The 25,847-nt window shown below is 46.6% G+C and overlaps 1 protein-coding gene across 1 annotated transcript in view; it reads left to right on the forward strand.

Annotated features, from left to right (window-relative positions):
• Positions 1-19,195, forward strand: part of rpp21 (ribonuclease P 21 subunit) — a 29,306-nt gene extending 10,111 nt beyond the window's left edge. Inside the window, exons 3-5 of the mRNA XM_063034719.1 lie at positions 12,658-12,740; positions 16,334-16,447; positions 18,810-19,195. Of these exons, the coding sequence (XP_062890789.1) occupies positions 12,658-12,740; positions 16,334-16,447; positions 18,810-18,877 (265 nt within the window). The 3' untranslated portion in view covers positions 18,878-19,195. The remainder of the gene's footprint in view (positions 1-12,657; positions 12,741-16,333; positions 16,448-18,809) is intronic.
• The last annotated feature ends 6,652 nt before the right edge of the window (positions 19,196-25,847 follow it).

A 25,847-nucleotide genomic window follows, 5' to 3' on the forward strand; every position in this document is an offset into this window, starting at 1 on the left:
CATCCTTCCCATAAAACAAATTGTCCCAATCCACTCCTCCTAAATCCTTTCGCATCTCCTCAAAGTTAGCCTTTCTCCAATCAAAAATCTCAACCCTGGGTCCAGTCCTATCCTTTTCCATAATTATATTGAAACTAATGGCAGTGTGACCAGTGGACCCAAAGTGCTCCCCAACACATGCCTCCGTCACCTGCCATATCTCATTCCCTAACAGGAGATCCAACACTGCCCCTTCTCTAGTTGGTACCTCTATGTATTGCTGCAAAAAACTATCTTGCACACATTTTTACAAACTCCAAACCATCCAGCCCTTTTACAGAAGGGCTTCCCTGTCTATGTGTGGAAAATTAAAATCTCCCACAATCACAACCTTGTGCTTACTACAAATATCTGCTATTTCCTTACAAATTTGCTCCTCCAATTCTCGCTGCCCATTAGGTGGTCTATAATACACCCCTATAAGCGTTACTGCACCTTTCCCATTCCTCAATTCCACCCGAACAGCCTCCCTAGACGAGTCCTCTAATCTATCCTTCCAAAGCACCGCTGTAATATTTTCTCTGACAAGCAATGCAACACCTCCCACTCTTGCCCCTCCTATTCTATCACACCTGAAGCAATGAAATCCAGGAATATTTAGTAGCCAATCACACCCCTCCTCCAACCATGTTTCACTAATAGCTACAACATCATATTTTCATGTATCAATCCTTGCTATAAGCTCATCCATCTTTCTTACAATGCTCCTAGCATTAAAATAGATGCATTTAAGAAACTCTCCACCTCTTACTCTCTGTTTATTGCTGATGGTACAAACAACTTTATTATCTTTTTCTTCGTTCTCCCCTACATCTTTGGTCTGAGTGCTCCCCTTCTCTGTCACCTGCCTATCCTCCCTCACACACTGTCTACCTACTTTCTCTAATTGTGAACTAACCTCCTCTCACCTAGTCTCCTTAATTTGATTCTCACCCCCCAACCATTCTAGTTTAAGGTCTGCCCAGTAGCTTTTGCAAATCTCCCCGCCAGAATATTGGTCGCCTTAGGATTCAAGTGCAATGTGTCCTTTTTGTACAGGTTACACCTGCCCCAAAAGAGGTCCCAATGATCCAGAAACTTGAATCCTTGCCCCCGCTCCAATCCCTCAGCCACGCATTTATCCTCCGCCTCATTCCATTCCTACTCTCACTGTCGCGTTGCACAGGCAGTAATCCCGAGATTACTACCTTTGCGGTCCTTCTTCTCAACTCCCTTCCTACCTCCCTATATTCTCCTCTCAGGACCTCTTCCCTTTTCCTACCTATGTCATTGGTGCCTATATGTACCACGACCTCTGGCTCCTCACGCTCCCACTTCAGGATATCTTGGACGTGATCAGAAACATCCCGGACTCTGGCACCAGGGAGGCAAACTACCATCCAGGTCTCCTGACTGCGTCCACAGAATCGCCTATCTGACCCCCTAACTATCGAGTCCCCTATTACTACTGTCCTCCTCTTCCTTTCCCTACTCTTCTGAGCTACAGGGCCGGACTCTGTGCCGGAGGCACGGCCACTGTCGCTTCCCCCAGGTAGGTTGTCCCCCCTCACCCCCCAACAGTACTCAAACAGGAGTACTTATTGTCAAGGGGTACAGCCACCGGGGTACTCTCTAGTACTTGAGTCTTCCCCTTCCCCCTCCTAACCGTGACCCACTTGTCCTGCCTCCCGTGGCCCCGGTGTAACCACCTGCTTGTAACTCCTCTCTATCAACTCCTTACTCTCCCTGCCCAGACGAAGGTCATCGAGCTGCAACTCCAGTTCCCTAACACAGTCCCTTAGGAGCTGCAACTCGATGCACCTGGCGCAGATGTGGACGTCCGGGAGGCTAGGAGACTCTAGGATCTTCCACATCCGTCACCGAGAACAGCAAGCTGCCCTCACACTCGTACTTCCCCCTTTCCTCAAATAACAGGAAAAATTGAAAACCAAAACTACTTTGCCTCGCCTACTTCCGCCTAAGCCCGTTAAGCCAAAGCCCTTAAGCCTTTACTCTGCTCCCGGCTCACTCCGCTGCCCACAAAACAATGTTTTTGAGTGTATTTGTTGACATGCCAAATCTCTTCAAACTCCGAGTAAAGTATCGCCACTGTCTTGCCTTCTTTATAACTACATTGATATATGTTGGGACCAGGTTAGATCCTCAGAGATCTTGACACCCAGGAACTTGTAACTGCTCACTCTCTCTACTTCCAATCCCTCTATGGGGATTGGTATGTGTTCCTTTGTCTTACCCTTCCAGAAGTCCACAATCAGCTCTTTCATTTTACTGACGTTGAGTGCCAGGTTGTAGCTGCAGCACCACTCCACTAGTTGGCATATTTCACTCCTGTACGCCCTCTCGTCACCACCTGAGATTCTACCAACAATGGTTGTATCGTCAGCAAGTTTATAGATGGTATTTGAGCTATGCCTAGCCACACAGTCATGGGTATAAAGAGAGTCGAGCAGTGGGCTAAGCATACATGCCTGAGGTTCGCCAGTGTTGATAGTCAGCGAGGAGGATATATTGCCACCAATCTGCACAGATTGTGGTCTTCTGGTTAGGAAGTCGAGGATTCAATTGCAGAGGGAGGTACAGAGGCCCAGATTCTGAAACTTCTCAATCAGGATTGTGGGAATGATGGTATTAACTGCCAAGCTATAGTTGATGAACAGCATCCTGAGATGGGTGTTTGCGTTGTCCAAGTGGTCTAAAGCCATGTGGAGAGCCATTGAGATTGTATCTACCATTGACCTATTGTGGCGAGAGGCAAACTGCAATGGGTCCAGGTCCTTGCTGAGACAGGAGTTCAGTTTAGTCATGGCCAACCTAGCATTTTATCACTGTAGATGTGAGTCCTACCACGCGATTAAGGCAGCTCACATTATTCTTCTAAGGCACTGGGTATAATTATTGCCGTTTTGAAGTAAGTGGGATCTTCCGACCATAGCAGTGAGAGGTTGAAAATGGCATTACATTGGAAGACTGGAAAATTGCAAATGTTACTTCGCTGTTTAAGAAGGGTGGGAGGCAGCAGAAGGGAAATTATAGACCTGTTAGCCTGACAGTGGTTGGGAAGTTGTTGGAATCGATTGTTACAGAGATTACAGAGTACCTGGAGGCACATGACAAGGTAGGTCAAAGGCAGCATGGTTTCCTGAAAGGAAAATCCTGCCTGACTAACCTACTGCAATTCTTTGAGGAAATTACAATCAAGGTAGATAAAGGAGATGCAGTGCATGTGGTATACTTGGATTTTCAGCAGTCCTTTGACAAGGTGGCACACATGAGAGCCCATGGAATTACAGGGGAGTTACTAGCATGGGTGGAGCATTGGCTGATCTGCAGAAAACAGAGAGTGGTAGCTGTGTGGAATGAACTTCCAGCAGAAGTGGTTGAGGCAGGTTCGATGGTATCGTTTAAAGTTAAATTGGATAGATATATGGACAGGAAAGGAATGGAGGGTTATGGGCTGAGTGCAGGTCAGTGGGACTAGGTGAGAGTAAGAGTTCGGCATGGACTAGAACAGCCGCGATGGCCTGTTTCCAAGCTGTAATTGTTATATGGATATATGGAATAAAGGGATCCTATTCTGGCTGGCTGCCAGTTACCAGTGGAGTTCCACAGGGTCGGTGTTGGGACCACTGCATTTTACGGTGTATGTCAATGATTTGGACTATGGGATCAATGGATTTGTGGCTAAATTTGCCGAGAATACAAAGATAGATGGAGGAGTGTTGAGGAAATAGAGAGCCTGCAGAGAGACTTAGATAGTTTAGGGGAATGGGCAAAGAAGTGGCAAATGAAATACAATATTAGAAAGTGTATGGTCATGCACTTTGGTGGAAGAAATAAACAGGCAGACTATTATTTAGATGGGGAGAGAATTCAAAATACAGAGATGCAAAGGGACTTGGGAGTTCTTGTGCAGGTTACCCTAAAGGTTAACCTCCGGGTTGAGTTGGTACAGAAGGCAAATGCAGTATTGGCATTCATTTCCAAAGGTATAGAATAGAAGAGCAGGGTTGTGATGTTGAGGCTCTATAAGGCACTCATGAGACCACACTTGGAGTATTGTGTGAAGTTTTGGACTCCTTATTTTAAAATGGATATACTGACATTGGAGGGGGTTCAGAGAAGATTCATGAGAATGATTCCAGGAATGAAAGGGTTACCATATGAGGAATGTCTGGCAGCTCTTGGGCTGCATTCTCTGGAGTTCAAGAGAATGAGAGGGGATCTCATAGAAACATTCCGAATGTTAAAAAGTCTGAACAGATTAGATATGGCAAAGTTATAGTAACATAGAATCATAGAAAACCCACAGCACAATACAGGCCCTTCGGCCTACAAAGCTGTGCCAAACATGTCCTTACCTGAGAAATTACCTAGGGTTACCCTTAGCCCACTATTTTCCTAAGCCTCATATACCAATGCAGGAGTTTCTTAAAAGACCCTATCGTATCTGCCTCCACCACCGTCGCTGACAGCCCATTCCACGCACTCACCACTCTCTGCATAAAAAAAACTTACCTCTGACATCTCCTCTGCACCTACTTCCAAGCACCTTAAAACTATGCCCTATCATGCTAGCCATTTCACCCCTGGGAAAAAGCCACCGACTATCCACACGATCAATGCCTCTCATTATCTTGTACACCTCTATCAGGTCACCTCTCATCCTCTGTCACTCCAAGGAGAAAAGGCTGAGTTCACTCAACCTATTCTCATAAGGCATGCTTCCCAATCCAGGCAACATCCTGTAAATTTCCTGTGCACCCTTTCTATAGTTTCCACATCCTTCCTGTAGTGAGGCGACCGGGACTGAGCACTGTACTCCAAGTGGGGCCTGACCAGGGTCCTATATAGCTGCAACATTACCTCTCGGCTCCAAAACTCAATCTCACGATTGATGAAGGCCAATGCACCCTATGCCTTCTTAACCACAGAGTCAACCTGCGCAGCAGGTTTGAGTGTCCTATGGACTCGGACTCCAAGATCCCTCTGATCCTCCACACTGCCAGGAGTCTTACCATTAAGGATAAAGAGGAAGACTTTTAGGACCGAGATGAGGAAAAACTTCTTCACACAGAGTAAACACGAGGAATTCTGCAGATGCTGGAAGTTCAAGCAACGTACATCAAAGTTGCTGGTGAATGCAGCAGGCCAGGCAGCATCTCTAGGAAAAGGTACAGTCGACGTTTCGGGCCCAGACCCTTCGTCAGGACTAACTGAAGGAAGAGCTAGTAAGAGATTTGAAAGTGGGAGGGGGAGGGGGAGATCCAAAATGGTAGGAGAAGACAGGAGGGGGAGGGATGGAGCCAAGAGCTGGACAGGTGACAGGTAAAAGGGATATGAGAGGATCATGGGACAGGAGGCCCAGGGAGAAGGAAAGGGGGGAGGGGGGGAAAAACCCAGAGGATGGGCAAGGGGTATAGTCAGAGGGACAGAGGAAGAAAAAGGAGAGAGAGAAAGAATGTGTGTATATAAATAAATAACAGATGGGGTACGAGGGGGAGGTGGGGCATTAGCGGAAGTTAGAGAAGTCAATCCCAGTGGCCACACATTTTAATTCCACATCCTATTCATAGTCATAGTCATAGTCATAGTCATACTTTACTGATCCCGGGGGAAATTGGTTTTCGTTACAGTTGCACCATAAATAATAAATAGTAATAGAACCATAAATAGTTAAATAGTAATATGTAAATTATGCCAGTAAATTATGAAATAAGTCCAGGACCAGCCTATTAGCTCAGGGTGTCTGACCCTCCAAGGGAGGAGTTGTAAAGTTTGATGGCCACAGGCAGGAATGACTTCCTATGACGCTCTGTGCTGCATCTCAGTGGAATGAGTCTCTGGCTGAATGTACTCCTGTGCCCACCCAGTACATTATGTAGTGGATGGGAGACATTGTCCAAGATGGCATGCAACTTAGACAGCATCCTCTTTTCAGACACCACCGTGAGAAAGTCCAGTTCCATCCCCACAACATCACTGGCCTTACGAATGAGTTGGTTGACTCTGTTGCTGTCGGCTACCCTCAGCCTGCTGCTCCAGCACACAACAGCAAACGTGATAGCACTGGCCACCACAGACTCGTAGAACATCCTCAGCATCGTCCGGCAGATGTTAAAGGACCTCAGTCTCCTCAGGAAATAGAGACGGCTCTGACCCTTCTTGTAGACAGCCTTAGTGTTCTTAGACCAGTCTAGTTTATTGTCAATTCGTATCCCCAGGTATTTGTAATCCTCCACCATGTCTACACTGACCCCCTGGATGGAAACGGGGGTCACCGGTACCTTAGCTCTCCTCAGGTCTACCACCAGCTCCTTAGGCTTTTCACATTAAGCTTCAGATAATTCTGCTCACACCATGTGACAAAGTTTCCTACCGTAGCCCTGTACTCAGCTTCATCTCCCTAGCTGATGCATCCAACTATGGCAGAGTCATCAGAAAACTTCTGAAGATGACAAGACTCTGTGCAATAGTTGAAGTCCGAGGTGTAAATCGTGAAGAGAAAGGGAGACAAGACAGTCCCCTGTGGAGCCCCAGTGCTGCTGATCACTCTGTCGGACACACAGTGTTGCAAGCACACGTACTGTGGTCTGCCAGTCAGGTAATCAAGAATCCATGACACCAGGAAAGCATCCACCTGCATCGCTGTCAGCTTCTCCCCCAGCAGAGCAGGGCGGATGGTGTTGAACGCACTGGAGAAGTCAAAAAAACATGACCCTCACAGTGCTCGCTGGCTTGTCCAGTTGGGCGTAGACACGGTTCAGCAGGTAGACGATGGCATCCTCAACTCCTAGTTGGGGCTGGTAGGCGAACTGGTGGGGATCTAAGTGTGGCCTGACCGTAGGCCGGAGCAGCTCCAGAACAAGTCTCTCCAGGGTCTTCATGATGTGGGAGGTCAATGCCACCGGTCTGTAGTCATTGAGGCCGCTGGAGCGCGGCGTCTTCGGCACGGGGACGAGGCAGGACATCTTCCACAGCACAGGAACCCTACGGAGCCTCAGGCTCATGTTGAATACATGGTGAAGTACTCCACCTAGCTGAGGGGCACAGGGTTTGAGCACCCTGGTACTGACACCATCCGGTTCTGCAGCCTTGCTTGGGTTGAAACGTTTCAGCTGTCGTCTCACCTGTTCAGCTGTGAAGCCCACCGTGGTGGTTTTGTGTGGGGAAGGGGTATGGTCATGAGAGCAGGGTGGGGGACTGTGAGGAGGGGTAGGAGGGGAGAGTGGAATATGTGTTGGTTGGGGGCCGACAACCGATGGCTCATGTGGGGGATGGGCAGGGGTCACAATGTCAAATCTGTTAAAGAACAGGTTAAGTTCATTGGCCCTGTCCACACTGCCTTCAGCTCCTCTGTTGCTAGTTTGCCAGAACCCAGTGATGGTCCTCATCCCCCTCCAGACCTCTCTCATGTTGTTCTGCTGGAGTTTCCACTCAAGCTTCCTCCTGTACCTGTCTTTAGCCTCCCTGATCCTGGCTTTCAGGTCCCTCTGTTTATCCTCAGCTCCTCCCTATTTCCATCTCTAAACGCCCTCTTTTTAGCATTCAGGATGTCCTTAATGTCCTTTGTCACCCATGGCTTGTTATTTGAATAACAAAGGGCAGTTCTTGTCGGAACATTGCAGTTCACACAGAAGTTGATGTAATCAGTGATGCACTCTGTGAGCCCATCAATATCCTCTCCATGTGGCTCACAGAGTGCCTGCCAGTCTGTCACCTCAAAACAACCCATTCTGATATGTATCCACGGCCTCTTCTACTGTAAAGATGAAGCCACCTAAGGAACACCTTATATTCCGTTTGGGTAGCCTCCAACCTGATGGCATGAACATTGACTTCTCTAACTTCCGCTAATGCCCCACCTCTCCCTCGTAACCCATCTGTTATTTATTTATATACACACATTCTTTATCTCTCTCTCCTTTTTCTCCCTCTGTCCCTCTGACTATACCTCTTGCCCATCCTCTGAGTTTTTTTTCCTCCCCTCCCCCCTTCTCTTTGGGCCTCCTGTCCCATGATCCTCTCATATCCCTTTTGCCAATCACTTGTCCAGCTCTTGGCTCCATCCCTCCCCCTCCTGTCTTCTCCTATCATTTTGGATCTCCCCCTCCCCCTCCCACTTTCAAATCTCTTACTAGCTCTTCCTTCAGTTAGTCCTGACAAAGGGTCTCGGCCCGAAACGTCGACTGTACCTCTTCCTAGAGATGCTGCCTGGCCTGCTGCAGTCACCAGCAACTTTGATGTGTGTTGCTTCACACAGAGAGTGGTGAATCTGTGGAATTCTCTGCCACTGGAAACAGTTGAGGCCAGTTCATTGGCTATATTTAAGAGGGAGTTAGATATGGTCTGTGTAGGGAAGCACTTTGGTTCCAGTGATCATAACATCATTAGTTTCAATTTGATCATGGACAAGGATAGATCTGGTCCTAGCGTTGAGTTCTTAACTGGAAGAAGGCCAAATTTGAAGAAATGAGAAAGGATCTAAAAAGTGTGGATTGGGACAGGTTGTTCTCTGGCAAAGATGTGATTGGTAGGTGGGAAGCCTTCCAAGGGGAAATTTTGAGATGCAGAGTTTGTATGTTCCTGTCAGGATTAAAGGCAAATTGAATAGGAATAAGGAACCTTGGTTCTCAAGGGATATTGCAACTCTGATAAAGAAGAAGAGGGAGTTGTATGAAATGTATAGGAAACAGGGAGTAAATCAGGTGCTTGAGGAGTATAAGAAGTGCAAGAAAATACTTAAGAAAGTAATCAGGAGGGCTAAAAGAAGACATGAGGTTGCCTTGGCAGTCAAAGTGAAGGATAATCCAAAGAGCTTTTACAAGTACATTAAGAGCAAAAGGATTGTAAGGGATAAAATTGGTCCTCTTGAGGATCAGAGTGATCGGTTATGTGCGGAACCAAAGGAAATGGGGGAAATCTTAAATAGGTTTTTTGCGTCTGTATTTACTAATGAAACTGGCATGAAGTCTATGGAATTGAGGGAATCAAGCAGTGAGATCATGGAAACTGTACAGATTGAAAAGGAGGAGGTGCTTGCTGTCTTGAGGAAAATTAAAGTGGATAAATCCCCGGGACCTGACAGAGTGTTCCCTCGGACCTTGAAGGAGACTAGTGTTGAAATTGCGGGGGCCATGGCAGAAATATTTAAAATGTCGCTGTCTATGGGTGAAGTGCCGGAGGATTGGAGAGTGGCTCATGTTGTTCCGTTGTTTAAAAAAAGGATCGAAAAGTAATCCGGGTAATTATAGGCCAGTGAGTTTAACGTTAGTAGTAGGTAAGTTATTGGAGGGAGTACTAAGAGACAGAATCTGCAAGCATTTGGGTAGACAGGGACTTATTAGGGAGAGTCAACATGGCTTTGTGTGTGGTAGGTCATGTTTGACCAATTTTCGAGGAGGTTACCAGGAAAGTGGATGAAGGAAGGCAGTGGATATTATCCACATGGATTTCAGTAAGGCCTTTGACAAGGTCCCGCATGGGAGGTTAGTTAGGAAAATTCAGTCGCTAGGTATACATGGAGAGGTGGTAAATTGGATTAGACATTGGCTCAATGGAAGAAGCAAGAGAGTGGTGGTAGAGAATTGCTTCTCTGAGTGGAGGCCTGTGACTAGTGGTGTGCCACAGGGATCAGTGCTGGGTCCATTGTTATTTGTCATCTATATCAATGGTCTGGTTGATAATGTGGTAAATTGGATCAGCAAGTTTGCTGATGATACAAAGATTGGAGGTGTAGTAGACAGTGAGGAAGGTTTTCAAACCCTGCAGAGGGACTTGGACCTGCTGGAAAAATGGGCTGAAAAATGGCAGATGGAGTTTAATACAGACAAGTGTGAGGTATTGCACATTGGAAGGACAAACCAAGATAGAACATACAGGGTTAATGGTAAGGCACTGAGGAGTGCAGTAGAACAGAGGGATCTGGGAATACAGATACAAAATTCCCTAAAAGTGTCGTCACAGGTAGATAGGGTCGTAAAGAGAGCTTTTGGTACATTGGCCTTTATTAATCAAAGTATTGAATATAAGAGCTGGAATGTTATGATGAGGATGTATAAGGCATTGGTGAGGCCGAATCTGGAGTATTGTGTTCAGTTTTGGTCACCAAATTACAGGAAGGATATAAATAAGGTTGAAAGAGTGCAGAGAAGGTTTACAAGGATGTTGCCAGGACTTGAGAAACTCAGTTACAGAGAAAGGTTGAATAGGTTGGGACTTTATTCCCTGAAGCGTAGAAGAATGAGGGGAGATTTGATAGAGGTATATAAAATTATGATGGGTATAGATAGAGTGAATGCAAGCAGGCTTTTTCCACTGAGGCAAGGGGAGAAAAAAACCAGAGGACATGGGTTAAGGGTGAGGGGGAAAAGTTTAAAGGGAACATTGGGGGGGGGGGGCTTCTTCACACAGAGAGTGGTGGGAGTATGGAATGAGCTGCCAGACGAGGTGGTAAATGCGGGTTCTTTATTAACATTTAAGAATAAATTGGACAGATACATCGATGGGAGGTGTATGGAGGGATATGGTCCGTGTGCAGGTCAGTGGGACTAGGCAGAAGATGGTTCGGCACAGCCAAGAAGGACCAAAAGGCCTGTTTCTGTGCTGTAGTTTCTATGGTTCTATGGCCCTTGTGGCTAAAGGGATCAGGGGGTATGGAGAGAAGGCAGGTACGGGATTCTGAGTTGGATGATCAGCCATGATCATACTGAATGGCCGTGCAGGCTCAAAGGGCCGAATGGCCTACTCCTGCACCTATTTTCTATGTTTCTCTGTTTAATACTATATTCTGCTGCCATCATATTTGACCTACCAAAATGAACCACTTCACACTTATCTGGGTTGAACTGCATCTGCTACTCTCATTCCAGTTTTGCGTCCTATCAATGTCCCTCTGTAACCTCTGACAGCCCTCCACACTATCCACAACACCCCCAACCTTTATGTCATCAGCAAATTTACTAACCATCCCTCCACTTCCTCATCCAGGTCATTTATAAAAATCACGAAGAGTAGGGGTCCCAGAACAAAGCACTGAGGCAAACCACTGGTCACCGACCTCCATGCAGAATATGACCCATCTACAGCCACTCTTTGCCTTCTGTGGGCAAGCCAGTTCTGGATCCATAAAGCAAGGACCCCTTGGATCCCATGCCTCCTTACTTTCTCAATAAGCCTTGCATGGGGTGCCTTATCAAATGCCTTGCTGAAATCCACCTACACTACATCTGCTACTCTACCTTCATCAGTGTGTTTAGTCATATCTTCAAAAAATTCAATCAGGCTCATAAGGCACGATCGGCCTTTGACAAATCCGTGCTGACTATTCCTAATCATTTTATGCCTCTCCAAATGTTCATAAATCCTGCTTCTCAGGATCTTCTCCATCAATTTACCAACCACTGAAGTAAGACTCACTGGTCTATAATTTCCTGGGCTATCTCTACTTCCTTTCTTGAATAAGGAAACAACATCTGCAACCCTCCAATCCTCCGGAACCTCTCTCATCCCCATTGATGATGCAAAGATCATTGCCAGAGGCTCAGCAATCTTCTCCCTCGCCTCCCACAGTAGCCTGGGGTACATTTCATCCGGTCCCGGTGACTTATCCAACTTGATGCTTTCCAAAAGCTCGAGCACGTCCTCTTTCTTAACATCTACATGCTCAAGCTTTTCAGTCCGATGTAAGTCATCCCTACAATCACCAAGACCCTTTTCCGTAGTGAATACTGAAGCAAAATATTCATTAAGTACCTCTCCTATATCCTTCAGTTTCAGACACACTTTTCCACTGTCACACTTGATTGGTCCTATTCTCTTGCTCTTCACATACTTGTAGAATGCCTTGGGGTTTTCTTTAATCCTGCTCACCAAGGCCTTCTCATGGCCCCTTGTGTCTCTCCTAATTTCATTCTTAAACTCCTTCCTGCTAGCCTTATAATCTTCTAGATCTCTATCATTACCTAGTTTTTTTGAACTTTTTGTGAACTTTTTTTTTCTTCTTGTCTCGATTTACAACAGCCTTTGTACACCATGGTTCTGGTACCCTACCATTATTTCCCATGGTAGGGATTTGTAGGACAGCAGAGCATGACTTCAGGATTGAAGGATGTCCTTTTAGAACTGAGATGTGGAGAAATTACTTTAGTCAGAGGGTGGTAAATCTGTGGAATTTGTTGCCATGAGCAGCTGTGGAGGCCAAGTCATTGGTGTATTTAAGGCAGAGATAGATAGGTTCTTGATTAGCCAGGGCATCAAAGTGTATCAAGAGAAAGCAGGGGAGTGGGGATGACTGGAAGAATTGAATCAGCCCATGATTGCATAGTGGAGCAGACTGAATGGGCCGAATGGCCTACTTCTGCTCCTCTATCTTATGGTCTTCTGTTCTTTGTATACGCTCACTCACACAGAGACACACTCCCAGAAACAGACTTGCACACAGACAAACACACACGGATACACACACTCACACTCACATATACACAGACAGACAGTCTCACACACACACACACACACACACACACACACACACACACACACACACACACACACACACACGATACAACTAGCAGTCCTAGTTGGTGTCCAAATGTCCCTGACACCTATCCCCCTGTCTCCCAGAGACCCGTCAGTCAAGCGGACAGTGTGCAAGCGATGTTCCTCACTCCTGGTGCCCGGTATCTCCGCTAAGGTTCGCCAGAGAAGTACGTGTCAGCAAGAGGGGAGGGGGAGGGGGAGGAGGGAGGGAGAGAGGGGAGGGGGAGGAAGGGAGAGTGGGGAGGAGGGAAGAAGGGAGGGAGGGAGAGAGGGGAGGGGGAGGAAGGGAGAGTGGGGAGGAGGGAAGAAGGGAGGGAGGGAGAGAGGGGAGGGGGAGGAAGGGGGAGGGACGGAGAGAGGGAGGGGGAGGAGGGAGGGAGAGTGGGGAGGGGGAGGAAGGGAGTGAGGGGAGGGGGAGGGAGGGAGAGAGGGGAGGGGGAGGAAGGGAGGGAGAGTGGGGAGGAGGGAAGAAGGGAGGGAGGGAGAGAGGGGAGGAAGGAAGTAGGGGACCAGGGAGATGAGGGAATGTGGGAGAGGAAATGATGGGGGAAAGGAGTGATGGAGACAGGGTGCGAAGGGAGGGAGACAGTTGGGGACTGAGGGATGGTGGGAGGAAAATATGGTTGGAAGAGAGAGAGAGAGGGTGATAAGATCAGGAGAGGGAGGGGAGGAAGGCGAGAATGGGGAAAGAGAAGGAAGGGAAGTGCAGGAGGAGAGGTGAGGGGAGGGAAAGGGAGAGTATGAGAGGAGGGGTTGTTGAAAGAGAGAAAAAGGGAATGAAAAAATGGGAGGGAGGTGATAGGCAATAAGAAAGAGAGGGGGTGGAAAGAGGGAAGGAGAGTGAGAGAATTAGAGGGAGACAATGGCCAACAGGCAGTGAAGACCCCCATATGACACCCCACCACACCAGGACAGCATGTGGTTTGAGGTCTTTCCCAACCACCTACCTCCCTTTCTCCCCCTGCCGATCTGTCTCTGTCTCCGGCAATTATTTGGTATCACGGTGTCTCCATCGCTCTGGAATGTCCCGCACTGATGTTGTCACAAATAATAAAATAAACTAACTGGAATAATGGGTCCCAGAACACATGCTTTTGGACTAAAGTATCCTTTAGTTTGTGTACAAGGAGAGCAGCGTAGCCCGTGGGACCCACACTGTTCTGAAGCCAAGGCAGAAAACTGCTATTTTATACAGAATTGCCTTACAGTGATGGATATGGACAGTTTGTTAAATGGTGTAGCAGATCCTTCTGTTGTTCCTAACTTGTCTGTCACACATGACTATGGAAAGGGGTTGTCTGTCACACACGACTGTGCAAAGGGAACCTCTTCTGTCACACACAATTGTGCAAAGGGAACCTCGTCTGACACACACGGCTGTGCAAAGGGAAGCTAGTCTGTCACACACGACTGCAAAGGGAACCTCGTCTGTCACACACGACTGTGCAAAGGGAAGCTAGTCTGTCACACACGACTGCAAAGGGAACCTCGTCTGACACACACGACTGTGCAAAGGGAAGCTCGTCTGTCACACACGACTGCAAAGGGAAGCTCGTCTGTCACACACGACTGTGCAAAGGGGTCGCCTGTCACACACGACTGTGCAAAGGGAAGCTCGTCTGTCACACACGACTGTGCAGAGGGGTTGCCTGTCACACACGACTGTGCAATGGGAACCTTGTCTGTCACACACGACTGTGCAAAGGGATCGTCTGTCAAACGACTGTGCAAAGAGATCGTCTGTCAAACGACTGTGCAAAGGGAACCTCTTCTGTCCCACACAGCTGTGCAAAGGGAACCTCGTCTGTCAAACGACTGTGCAAAGGGAACCTCGTCTGACACACATGGCTGTGCAAAGGGAAGCTCGTCTGTCACACATGACTGTGCAAAGGGGTCGCCTGTCACACACGACTGTGCAAAGGGAAGCTCGTCTGTCACACACGACTGTGCAAAGGGAAGCTCGTCTGTCACACACGACTGTGCAGAGGGGTCGTCTGTCAAACGACTGTGCAATGGGAACCTTGTCTGTCACACACGACTGTGCAAAGGGATCGTCTGTCAAACGACTGTGCAAAGAGATCGTCTATCAAACGACTGTGCAAAGGGAACCTCTTCTGTCACACACAATTGTGCAAAGGGAACCTCGTCTGACACACACGGTTGTGCAAAGGGAAGCTAGTCTGTCACACACGACTGCAAAGGGAACCTCGTCTGTCACACACGACTGTGCAAAGGGAAGCTAGTCTGTCACACACGACTGCAAAGGGAACCTCGTCTGACACACACGACTGTGCAAAGGGAAGCTCGTCTGTCACACACGACTGCAAAGGGAAGCTCGTCTGTCACACACGACTGTGCAAAGGGGTCGCCTGTCACACACGACTGTGCAAAGGGAAGCTCGTCTGTCACACACGACTGTGCAGAGGGGTTGCCTGTCACACACGACTGTGCAATGGGAACCTTGTCTGTCACACACGACTGTGCAAAGGGATCGTCTGTCAAACGACTGTGCAAAGAGATCGTCTGTCAAACGACTGTGCAAAGGGAACCTCTTCTGTCACACACAATTGTGCAAAGGGAACCTCGTCTGTCAAACGACTGTGCAAAGGGAACCTCGTCTGACACACATGGCTGTGCAAAGGGAAGCTCGTCTGTCACACATGACTGTGCAAAGGGGTCGCCTGTCACACACGACTGTGCAAAGGGAAGCTCGTCTGTCACACACGACTGTGCAAAGGGAAGCTCGTCTGTCACACACAACTGTGCAAAGGGAAACTCGTCTGTCAAACGACTGTGCAAAGGGAAGCTCGTCTGTCACACACGACTGTGCAAAGGGAAGCTCGTCTGTCACACACGACTGTGCAAAGGGAAACTCGTCTGTCACACACGACGGTGCAAAGGGAAGCTCGTCTGTCACACACGACTGTGCAAAGGGAAACTCGTCTGTCACACACGACTGTGCAAAGGGAAACTCGTCTGTCACACACGACTGTGCAAAGGGAAACTCGTCTGTCACACACGACTGTGCAAAGGGAAGCTCGTCTGTCACACACGACTGTGCAAAGGGAAACTCGTCTGTCACACACGACTGTGCAAAGGGAAGCTCGTCTGACACACACGGCTGTGCAAAGGGAAACTCGTCTGTCACACGACTGTGCAAAGGGAAACTCGTCTGTCACACACGACTGTGCAAAGGGAAGCTCGTCTGTCACACACGACTGCAAAGGGAACCTCGTCTGACACACACGGCTGTGCAAAGGGAAGCTCGTCTGTCACACACGACTGTGCAAAGGGGTCGCCTGTCACACACGACTGTGCAAAGGGAAGCTCGTCTGTCACACACGACTGTGCAAAGGGGTTGCCTGTCACACACGACTGTGCAAAGGGAAGCTCGTCTGTCACACACGACTGTGCAGAGGGGTCGCCTGTCACACACAACTGTGCAAAGGGAAGCTCGTCTGTCACACACGACTGCAAAGGGAAGCTCGTCTGTCACACACGACTGTGCAAAGTGAAGCTACAGTATGTTATTGAAGAGGGGATTACACACTGCTACAGTCATTCTCACTGATCTCACCGTGTTGGCTCGCGCGGTCTCACCTGACGACAACCACGTCAGTTTACCCTTGCCTTACCATTTAACCATTGCCTTGCCATAACTTCCAAGCTGGGAGTTGGTTGGGGGGAGGTGTAGGATTATACATCCGGCGACGGGTGCAAGCCCCAGTATCTCTCACTCCCTCTCTCTCTCTCTCGGCAGGACGGAGCCAGCGTTTCACCGTGGTCAGCTGCCTGCATTGCGGGATGAGTAGGAGATTCCAGAATCGACCTGACTACCTCCTGTGGACAGAACGACCTGAGGCACTTCTGACTGGTGAGTGCCCAGTGAAGGATCTACCCTGAAACCCACCACCCACCAGAACAGCAACCCGTACAGAATCTGTGGCCTCCACGCTGTATCCCCCTCCTCCTCCTCCTTCCATCCTCTCCCTCCTCCCCTCCCTCATTCTCCTTACCCTCTCGTCCCCATCCACGTCACTCTCCTCCCCTCCATTCTCCTTTGCCCCTCCCCACCTCACTCTCCTTCCCCTCCCCCTCCCCTCCATCACTATCCCTCCCCCTCCCCTCCCTCACTATCCCTCCCCTCGATCTCCTCCCCCTCCCTCTCCCCTCCCTCACTCTTCTTCCCCCTCCCCCTCACTCTCCTTCCCCCTCACTCTCCTTCCCTCTCCCCTCCCTCACTCTCCTTCCCCTCCCCTCCCTCACTCTCCTTCCCCTCCCCTCCCTCACTCTCCTCCCCTCCTTCCCTCTTTCCCCCTCCTTCCCTCTTTCCCCCTCCTTCCCTCTTTCCTTCCCTCTCTCCCTCTCCTTCCCTCTCTCCCTCTCCTTCCCTCTCTCCCTCTCCTTAGGGTGGCTAATGTAACCCCACTTTTTAAGGGTGGCTAAAGTAACCCCACTTTTTAAGGGTGGCTAATGTAACCCCACTTTTTAAAGGGTGGCTAATGTAACCCCACTTTTTAAGGGTGGCTAATGTAACCCCACTTTTTAGGGTGGCTAATGTAACCCCACTTTTTAAGGGTGGCTAATGTAACCCCACTTTTTAAAAAAGGAGGGAGAGAGAAACCGGGGAATTATAGGCCGGTTAGCCTAACGTCGGTGGTGGGGAAACTGCTGGAGTCAGTTATCAAGGATGTGATAACAGCACATTTGGAAAGCGGTGAAATGATCGGACAAAGACAGCATGGATTTGTGAAAGGAAAATCATGTCTGACGAATCTCATAGAATTTTTTGAGGATGTAACTAGTAGAGTGGATAGGGGAGAACCAGTGGATGTGGTATATTTGGATTTTCAAAAGGCTTTTGACAAGGTCCCACACAGGAGATTAGTGTGCAAACTTAAAGCACACGGTATTGGGGGTAAGGTATTGGTGTGGGTGGAGAATTGGTTAGCAGACAGGAAGCAAAGAGTGGGAATAAACGGGACCTTTTCAGAATGGCAGGCGGTGACTAGTGGGGTACCGCAAGGCTCAGTGCTGGGACCCCAGTTGTTTACAATATATATTAATGACTTGGATGAGGGAATTAAATGCAGCATCTCCAAGTTTGCGGATGACACGAAGCTGGGTGGCAGTGTTAGCAGTGAGGAGGATGCTAAGAGGATGCAGGGTGACTTGGATAGGTTGGGTGAGTGGGCAAACTCATGGCAGATGCAATTTAATGTGGATAAATGTGAAGTTATCCACTTTGGTGGCAAAAATAGGAAAACAGATTATTATCTGAATGGTGGCCGATTAGGAAAAGGGGAGGTGCAACGAGACCTGGGTGTCATTATACACCAGTCATTGAAAGTGGGCATGCAGGTACAGCAGGCGGTGAAAAAGGCGAACGGTATGCTGGCATTTATAGCGAGAGGATTCGAGTACAGGAGCAGGGAGGTACTACTGCAGTTGTACAAGGCCTTGGTGAGACCACACCTGGAGTATTGTGTGCAGTTTTGGTCTCCTAATCTGAGGAAAGACATCTTTGCCATAGAGGGAGTACAAAGAAGGTTCACCAGATTGATTCCTGGGATGGCAGGTCTTTCATATGAAGAAAGACTGGATGAACTGGGCTTGTACTCGTTGGAATTTAGAAGATTGAGGGGGGATCTGATTGAAACGTATAAGATCCTAAAGGGATTGGACAGGCTAGATGCGGGAAGATTGTTCCCGATGTTGGAGAGGTCCAGAACGAGGGGGCACAGTTTGAGGATAGAGGGGAAGCCTTTTAGGACCAAGATTAGGAAAAACTTCTTCACACAGAGAGTGGTGAATCTGTGGAATTCTCTGCCACAGCAAACTGTTGAGGCCAGTTCATTGGCTATGTTTAAGAGGGAGTTAGATATGGCCCTTGTGGCTACAGGGGTCAGGGGGTATGGAGGGAAGGCTGGGTTCTGAGTTGGATGATCAGCCATGATCATAATAAATGGCGGTGCAGGCTCGAAGGGCCGAATGGCCTACTCCTGCACCTATTTTCTATGTTTCTATGTTTCCCTCTCTCCCTCTCCTCCCACTTCCCTACCCCCACTACCCCTTGCTGCCCCTCTGCCGACCCCACTCGCCCTCTCCTGCCATACCCCTCTCCCTCAACCTCTCAATTTTTTTCTCCCTCAACTTCTCCCCTCCCCCTGCCCCTTTGTCTTTTTGCCACAGCCCTCCTGACATAAGTGCTTAATGCTTCTCTATTCTCTCCCCAGCTCAAAAACAAAGCTGTGTCGAAACAGCATCCAAGACAAGTGGGGCCGCGTCGACTGGGCAGAGCTGAGACTACTCTGATATATAGAAACCTAGAGTAATGAGTGAGCATTATTATAAACAGTGACTCTGTACAGTTACACAGTGACCCTCTCTCTGATTAAACAGTAACTCTGTACATTTAAACAGTGAGTGAACATCACACTGAATAAACAGTGACTCTGTACAGATAGACAGTGACCCTCAATCTGAATAAACAGTTACTCTGTACAGTTACACAGTGAGTGACTATCACACTGAATAAACAGTGACTCTGTACAGTTACACAGTGACCCTCAATCTGAATAAACAGTGACTCTGTACAGTTACACAGTGAGTGACTATCACACTGAATAAACAGTGAATCTGTACAGTTACACAGTGAGTGACAATCACACTGAATAAACAGTGACTCTGTACAGTTACACAGTGAGTGACCCTCACCCTCAATAAACAGTGACTCTGTACAGTTACACAGTGAGTGACCATCACACTGAATAAACAGTGACTCTGTACAGTTACACAGTGACCCTCACCCTGAATAAACAGTGACTCTGTACAGTTACACAGTGAGTGACCATCACACTGACTAAACACTGACTCTGTACAGTTACACAGTGACCCTCACCCTGAATAAACGGTGACTCTGTACAGTTACACAGTGACCCTCACCCTGAATAAACAGTGACTCTGTACAGTTACACAGTGAGTGACCATCACACTGAATAAACAGTACTCTGTACAGTTACACAGTGACCCTCGTGCTGAATAAACAGTGACTCTGTACAGTTACACAGTGAGTGACTATCACACTGAATAAACAGTGACTCTGTACAGTTACACAGTGAGTGACTATCACACTGAATAAACAGTGACTCTGTACAGTTACACAGTGAGTGACCCTCACCCTGAATAAACAGTACCTCTGTACAGTTACACAGTGAGTGACCATCACACTGAATAAACAGTGACTCTGTACAGTTACACAGTGAATGACCCTCACCCTGAATAAACAGTGACTCTGTACAGTTACACAGTGACCCTCACTCTGAATAAACAGTGACTCTGTACAGTTACACAGTGACCCTCACCCTGAATAAACGGTGACTCTGTACAGTTACACAGTGACCCTCACCCTGAATAAACAGTGACTCTGTACAGTTACACAGTGAGTGACCATCACACTGAATAAACAGTGACTCTGTACAGTTACACAGTGAGTGACCATCACACTGAATAAACAGTGACTCTGTACAGTTACACAGTGACCCTCGTGCTGAATAAACAGTGACTCTGTACAGTTACACAGTGAGTGACTATCACACTGAATAAACAGTGACTCTGTACAGTTACACAGTGAGTGACTATCACACTGAATAAACAGTGACTCTGTACAGTTACACAGTGAGTGACCATCACACTGAATAAACAGTGACTCTGTACAGTTACACAGTGAGTGACCATCACACTGAATAAACAGTGACTCTGTACAGTTACACAGTGACCCTCACTCTGAATAAACAGTGACTCTGTACAGTTACACAGTGACCCTCACCCTGAATAAACAGTGACTCTGTACAGTTACACAGTGAGTGACCATCACACTGAATAAACAGTACTCTGTACAGTTACACAGTGACCCTCGTGCTGAATAAACAGTGACTCTGTACAGTTACACAGTGAGTGACCCTCACCCTGAATAAACAGTACCTCTGTACAGTTACACAGTGAGTGACCATCACACTGAATAAACAGTGACTCTGTACAGTTACACAGTGAATGACCCTCACCCTGAATAAACAGTGACTCTGTACAGTTACACAGTGAGTGACCATCACACTGAATAAACAGTGACTCTGTACAGTTACACAGTGACCCTCACTCTGAATAAACAGTGACCTCTGTACAGTTACACAGTGACCCTCACCCTGAATAAACAGTGACTCTGTACAGTTACACAGTGACCCTCACCCTGAATAAACAGTGACTCTGTACAGTTACACAGTGAGTGACCATCACACTTAATAAACAGTACCTCTGTACAGTTACACAGTGAGTGACCTTCACCCTGAGTAAACAGTGACTCTGTACAGTTACACAGTGAGTGACCATCACCCTGAGTAAACAGTGACTCTGTACAGTTACACAGTGACCCTCTCCCTGAATAAACAGTGACTGTACAGTTACGCAATGAGTGACCCTCACCCTGAATAAACAGTGACTCTGTACAGTTACACAGTGAGTGACCATCACACTGAATAAACACTGACTCTGTACAGTTACACAGTGAGTGACCCTCACCCTGAATAAACAGTACCTCTGTACAGTTACACAGTGAGTGACCATCACACTGAATAAACAGTGACTCTGTACAGTTACACAGTGAGTGACCCTCACCCTGAATAAACAGTACCTCTGTACAGTTACACAGTGAGTGACCATCACACTGAATAAACAGTGACTCTGTACAGTTACACAGTGAATGACCCTCACCCTGAATAAACAGTGACTCTGTACAGTTACACAGTGAGTGACCATCACACTGAATAAACAGTGACTCTGTACAGTTACACAGTGACCCTCACTCTGAATAAACAGTGACCTCTGTACAGTTACACAGTGACCCTCACCCTGAATAAACAGTGACTCTGTACAGTTACACAGTGACCCTCACCCTGAATAAACAGTGACTCTGTACAGTTACACAGTGAGTGACCATCACACTTAATAAACAGTACCTCTGTACAGTTACACAGTGAGTGACCTTCACCCTGAGTAAACAGTGACTCTGCACAGTTACACAGTGACCCTCACCCTGAATAAACAGTGACTCTGTACAGTTACACAGTGACCCTCACCCTGAATAAACGGTGACTCTGTACAGTTACACAGTGACCCTCACCCTGAATAAACAGTGACTCTGTACAGTTACACAGTGAGTGACCATCACACTGAATAAACAGTACTCTGTACAGTTACACAGTGACCCTCGTGCTGAATAAACAGTGACTCTGTACAGTTACACAGTGAGTGACTATCACACTGAATAAACAGTGACTCTGTACAGTTACACAGTGAGTGACTATCACACTGAATAAACGGTGACTCTGTACAGTTACGCAGTGAGTGACCCTCACCCTGAATAAACAGTACCTCTGTACAGTTACACAGTGAGTGACCATCACACTGAATAAACAGTGACTCTGTACAGTTACACAGTGAATGACCCTCACCCTGAATAAACAGTGACTCTGTACAGTTACACAGTGACCCTCACTCTCAATAAACAGTGACTCTGTACAGTTACACAGTGACCCTCACCCTGAATAAACGGTGACTCTGTACAGTTACACAGTGACCCTCACCCTGAATAAACAGTGACTCTGTACAGTTACACAGTGAGTGACCATCACACTGAATAAACAGTACTCTGTACAGTTACACAGTGACCCTCGTGCTGAATAAACAGTGACTCTGTACAGTTACACAGTGAGTGACTATCACACTGAATAAACAGTGACTCTGTACAGTTACACAGTGAGTGACTATCACACTGAATAAACAGTGACTCTGTACAGTTACACAGTGAGTGACCCTCACCCTGAATAAACAGTGACTCTCTACAGTTACACAGTGAGTGACCATCACACTGAATAAACAGTGACACTGTACAGTTACACAGTGACCCTCACTCTGAATAAACAGTGACTCTGTACAGTTACACAGTGACCCTCACCCTGAATAAACGGTGACTCTGTACAGTTACACAGTGAACCTCACCCTGAATAAACAGTGACTCTGTACAGTTACACAGTGACCCTCACCCTGAATAAACAGTGACTCTGTACAGTTACACAGTGAGTGACCATCACACTGAATAAACAGTGACTCTGTACAGTTACACAGTGACCCTCACTCTGAATAAACAGTGACTCTGTACAGTTACACAGTGACCCTCACCCTGAATAAACGGTGACTCTGTACAGTTACACAGTGACCCTCACCCTGAATAAACAGTGACTCTGTACAGTTACACAGTGAGTGACCATCACACTGAATAAACAGTACTCTGTACAGTTACACAGTGACCCTCGTGCTGAATAAACAGTGACTCTGTACAGTTACACAGTGAGTGACCCTCACCCTGAATAAACAGTACCTCTGTACAGTTACACAGTGAGTGACCATCACACTGAATAAACAGTGACTCTGTACAGTTACACAGTGATTGTAAAAAAAAGCTCAATCTGTTCATTCATAAAATTAACAAAGTCCGAGTCCTGAAGCAACAGCGAATTAAAACGCCATTGTCTATTGTTTGGTATATTGGCCATAATTTTAATAGAAAGCTTAAGTGGAGCATGATCCGAAATGGTTATAGAATCATAATCACATTTAATCACTGAAGGAATGAGACGAGAATCAATGAAAAAATAATCAATTCTTGAATAGGAATGATGAACATGTGAAAAGAAGGAAAAATCTTTTTCCTGAGGATGCAGAAAACGCCAAATGTCCGTCGACCCAGAATCAGAAAGGAAAAAATTAATCAAATTTGCAGATTTATTAGGTAAAGTCCGTAAAGGAGCCGAACGGTCCAAAGCTGGAGATAAACAGGTATTAAGATCTCCGCCCCAAATCAATGAAAACTCGTTCAAATTCGGAAACTGATCAAACAATGATTTATAAAATTCCGGACAATCCATATTAGGAGCATAAACATTAACCAAAACTACTTTTTTATTAAATAGTAAACCACTAACCAGTAAAAATCTACCATTCGGATCAGAGATAATATCCTGTTGTATAAAAGTAACTGAGGAGTCTATAAAAATAGAGACACCTCGAATCTTAGCATTGGAGTTCGAATGAAATTGTTGTCCCTTCCAGAATTTGAAAAAACGTAGTCTGTCCCCCCTCCGTACATGGGTCTCTTGTAAAAATAAAATTTGTGCTTTAAGTCTCCGGAACACTTTAAAAACTTTTTTCCTTTTAATAGGATGATTAAGACCATTAGTATTCCAGGAGACAAAATTAATAATAGACTCCATAAATCCTAAAGTCAACCCATAACAAGGAGGATTGACAATAGGCGCGACCCACAAACCCGGAGAGGAAACAGAACATACAAAAGATACCGGGGAAAAGGACGCAACCAATACTTCAATAATGTATATAGCCCAAAGAGAAACAAACTAAAACGTGAAGCCCCTCCCACCACCCCCCACCCCAAGACCCCAAGGCGAAATCTAAAGCAGACCCGCCAGAAAGAAGCAAGCGCTAAAACTACCCCCATGACTTCCGGTATACGCTCCCTAAAAAAAAGGTATAAATATGAAAAGGGTCAGCTAATTGTAAAACAGTAAAAAAATAAGTAAAAAAAAGTTAGCTCAATTAAAATACACACAGAACAGAACAAAAGCCGGAAAGTATATATTAAAAAAAAACCACAATAAACCTCAAACTCATGAATAGACACAGCAACAGAAAAAAAATAGGATTATTAACATAAAATGATTATAAAAAGCAAAACAGAATAAAATTTAAAAAAAACTACAAAATTTAAGGCCGCACAGGAAATACGTAAGATGACAAAAGGGAAGTAACCACTCAGAATCCCCTGGGAAAAGAAAGAAATGACGCAGTTAAAAAGAAAGTTTAGCAGCCATATTAAGAAATCGAAAGTAAACTTTTCTGCCCAAATAGGGCACAGAAAAGTTAAAACCAACCAATTCACAGCCTCCGATCAACGGAGAAAATTTAAAAAAAGGCAATTAAGATGTTGAAGATGAAAGTTGATCCAGATAACTCTGGGCATCCGATGGAGAATCAAAAAAACGAAGGACTCCATCTAACATGCGAATCCTTAGACGTGCAGGGTACAGCAGCGCTGGTCTTAAATCCATCTTATAGAATTCCGACATCACGGATCTGTAACGGACCCGTTGGTCCCAGATTGGTTTACTGAAATCTTCCACGAATCGGAACTTAAGATCCGAAAAATCAATGAAACCTTTAGATCGAGCGAATCGAAACAGTCTCTCCTTGTCTTGAAAGTAATGAAAACGTAAGATAACATGCCTCGGTCTATCTGACCTAGACGAGTATGATGGGATTCTGTGAACACGATCCAGTAGCGGTGGTTGGTCAGGAAATACAGTAGGGAATGCATCTTTTAAAAGTTGGGAGAAACTGTTGGGAGAAACAGAGTCACTGTTTATTCAGGGTGAGGGTCACTGTGTAACTGTACAGAGTCACTGTTTACTCAGGGTGAAGGTCACTCACTGTGTAACTGTACAGAGGTACTGTTTATTAAGTGTGATGGTCACTCACTGTGTAACTGTACAGAGTCACCGTTTATTCAGGGTGAGGGTCACTGTGTAACTGTACAGAGTCACTGTTTATTCAGGGTGAGGGTCACTGTGTAACTGTACAGAGGTCACTGTTTATTCAGAGTGAGGGTCACTGTGTAACTGTACAGAGTCACTGTTTATTCAGTGTGATGGTCACTCACTGTGTAACTGTACAGAGTCACTGTTTATTCAGGGTGAGGGTCATTCACTGTGTAACTGTACAGAGTCACTGTTTATTCAGTGTGATGGTCACTCACTGTGTAACTGTACAGAGGTACTGTTTATTCAGGGTGAGGGTCACTCACTGTGTAACTGTACAGAGTCACTGTTTATTCAGTGTGATGGTCACTCACAGTTACACAGTGAGTGACCATCACACTGAATAAACACTGACTCTGTACAGTTACACAGTGAGTGACCCTCACCCTGAATAAACAGTACCTCTGTACAGTTACACAGTGAGTGACCATCACACTGAATAAACAGTGACTCTGTACAGTTACACAGTGAGTGACCCTCACCCTGAATAAACAGTACCTCTGTACAGTTACACAGTGAGTGACCATCACACTGAATAAACAGTGACTCTGTACAGTTACACAGTGAATGACCCTCACCCTGAATAAACAGTGACTCTGTACAGTTACA

Source organism: Mobula hypostoma, chromosome 28 (assembly GCF_963921235.1).
Source record: "Mobula hypostoma chromosome 28, sMobHyp1.1, whole genome shotgun sequence".
Taxonomy (NCBI): domain Eukaryota; kingdom Metazoa; phylum Chordata; class Chondrichthyes; order Myliobatiformes; family Myliobatidae; genus Mobula; species Mobula hypostoma.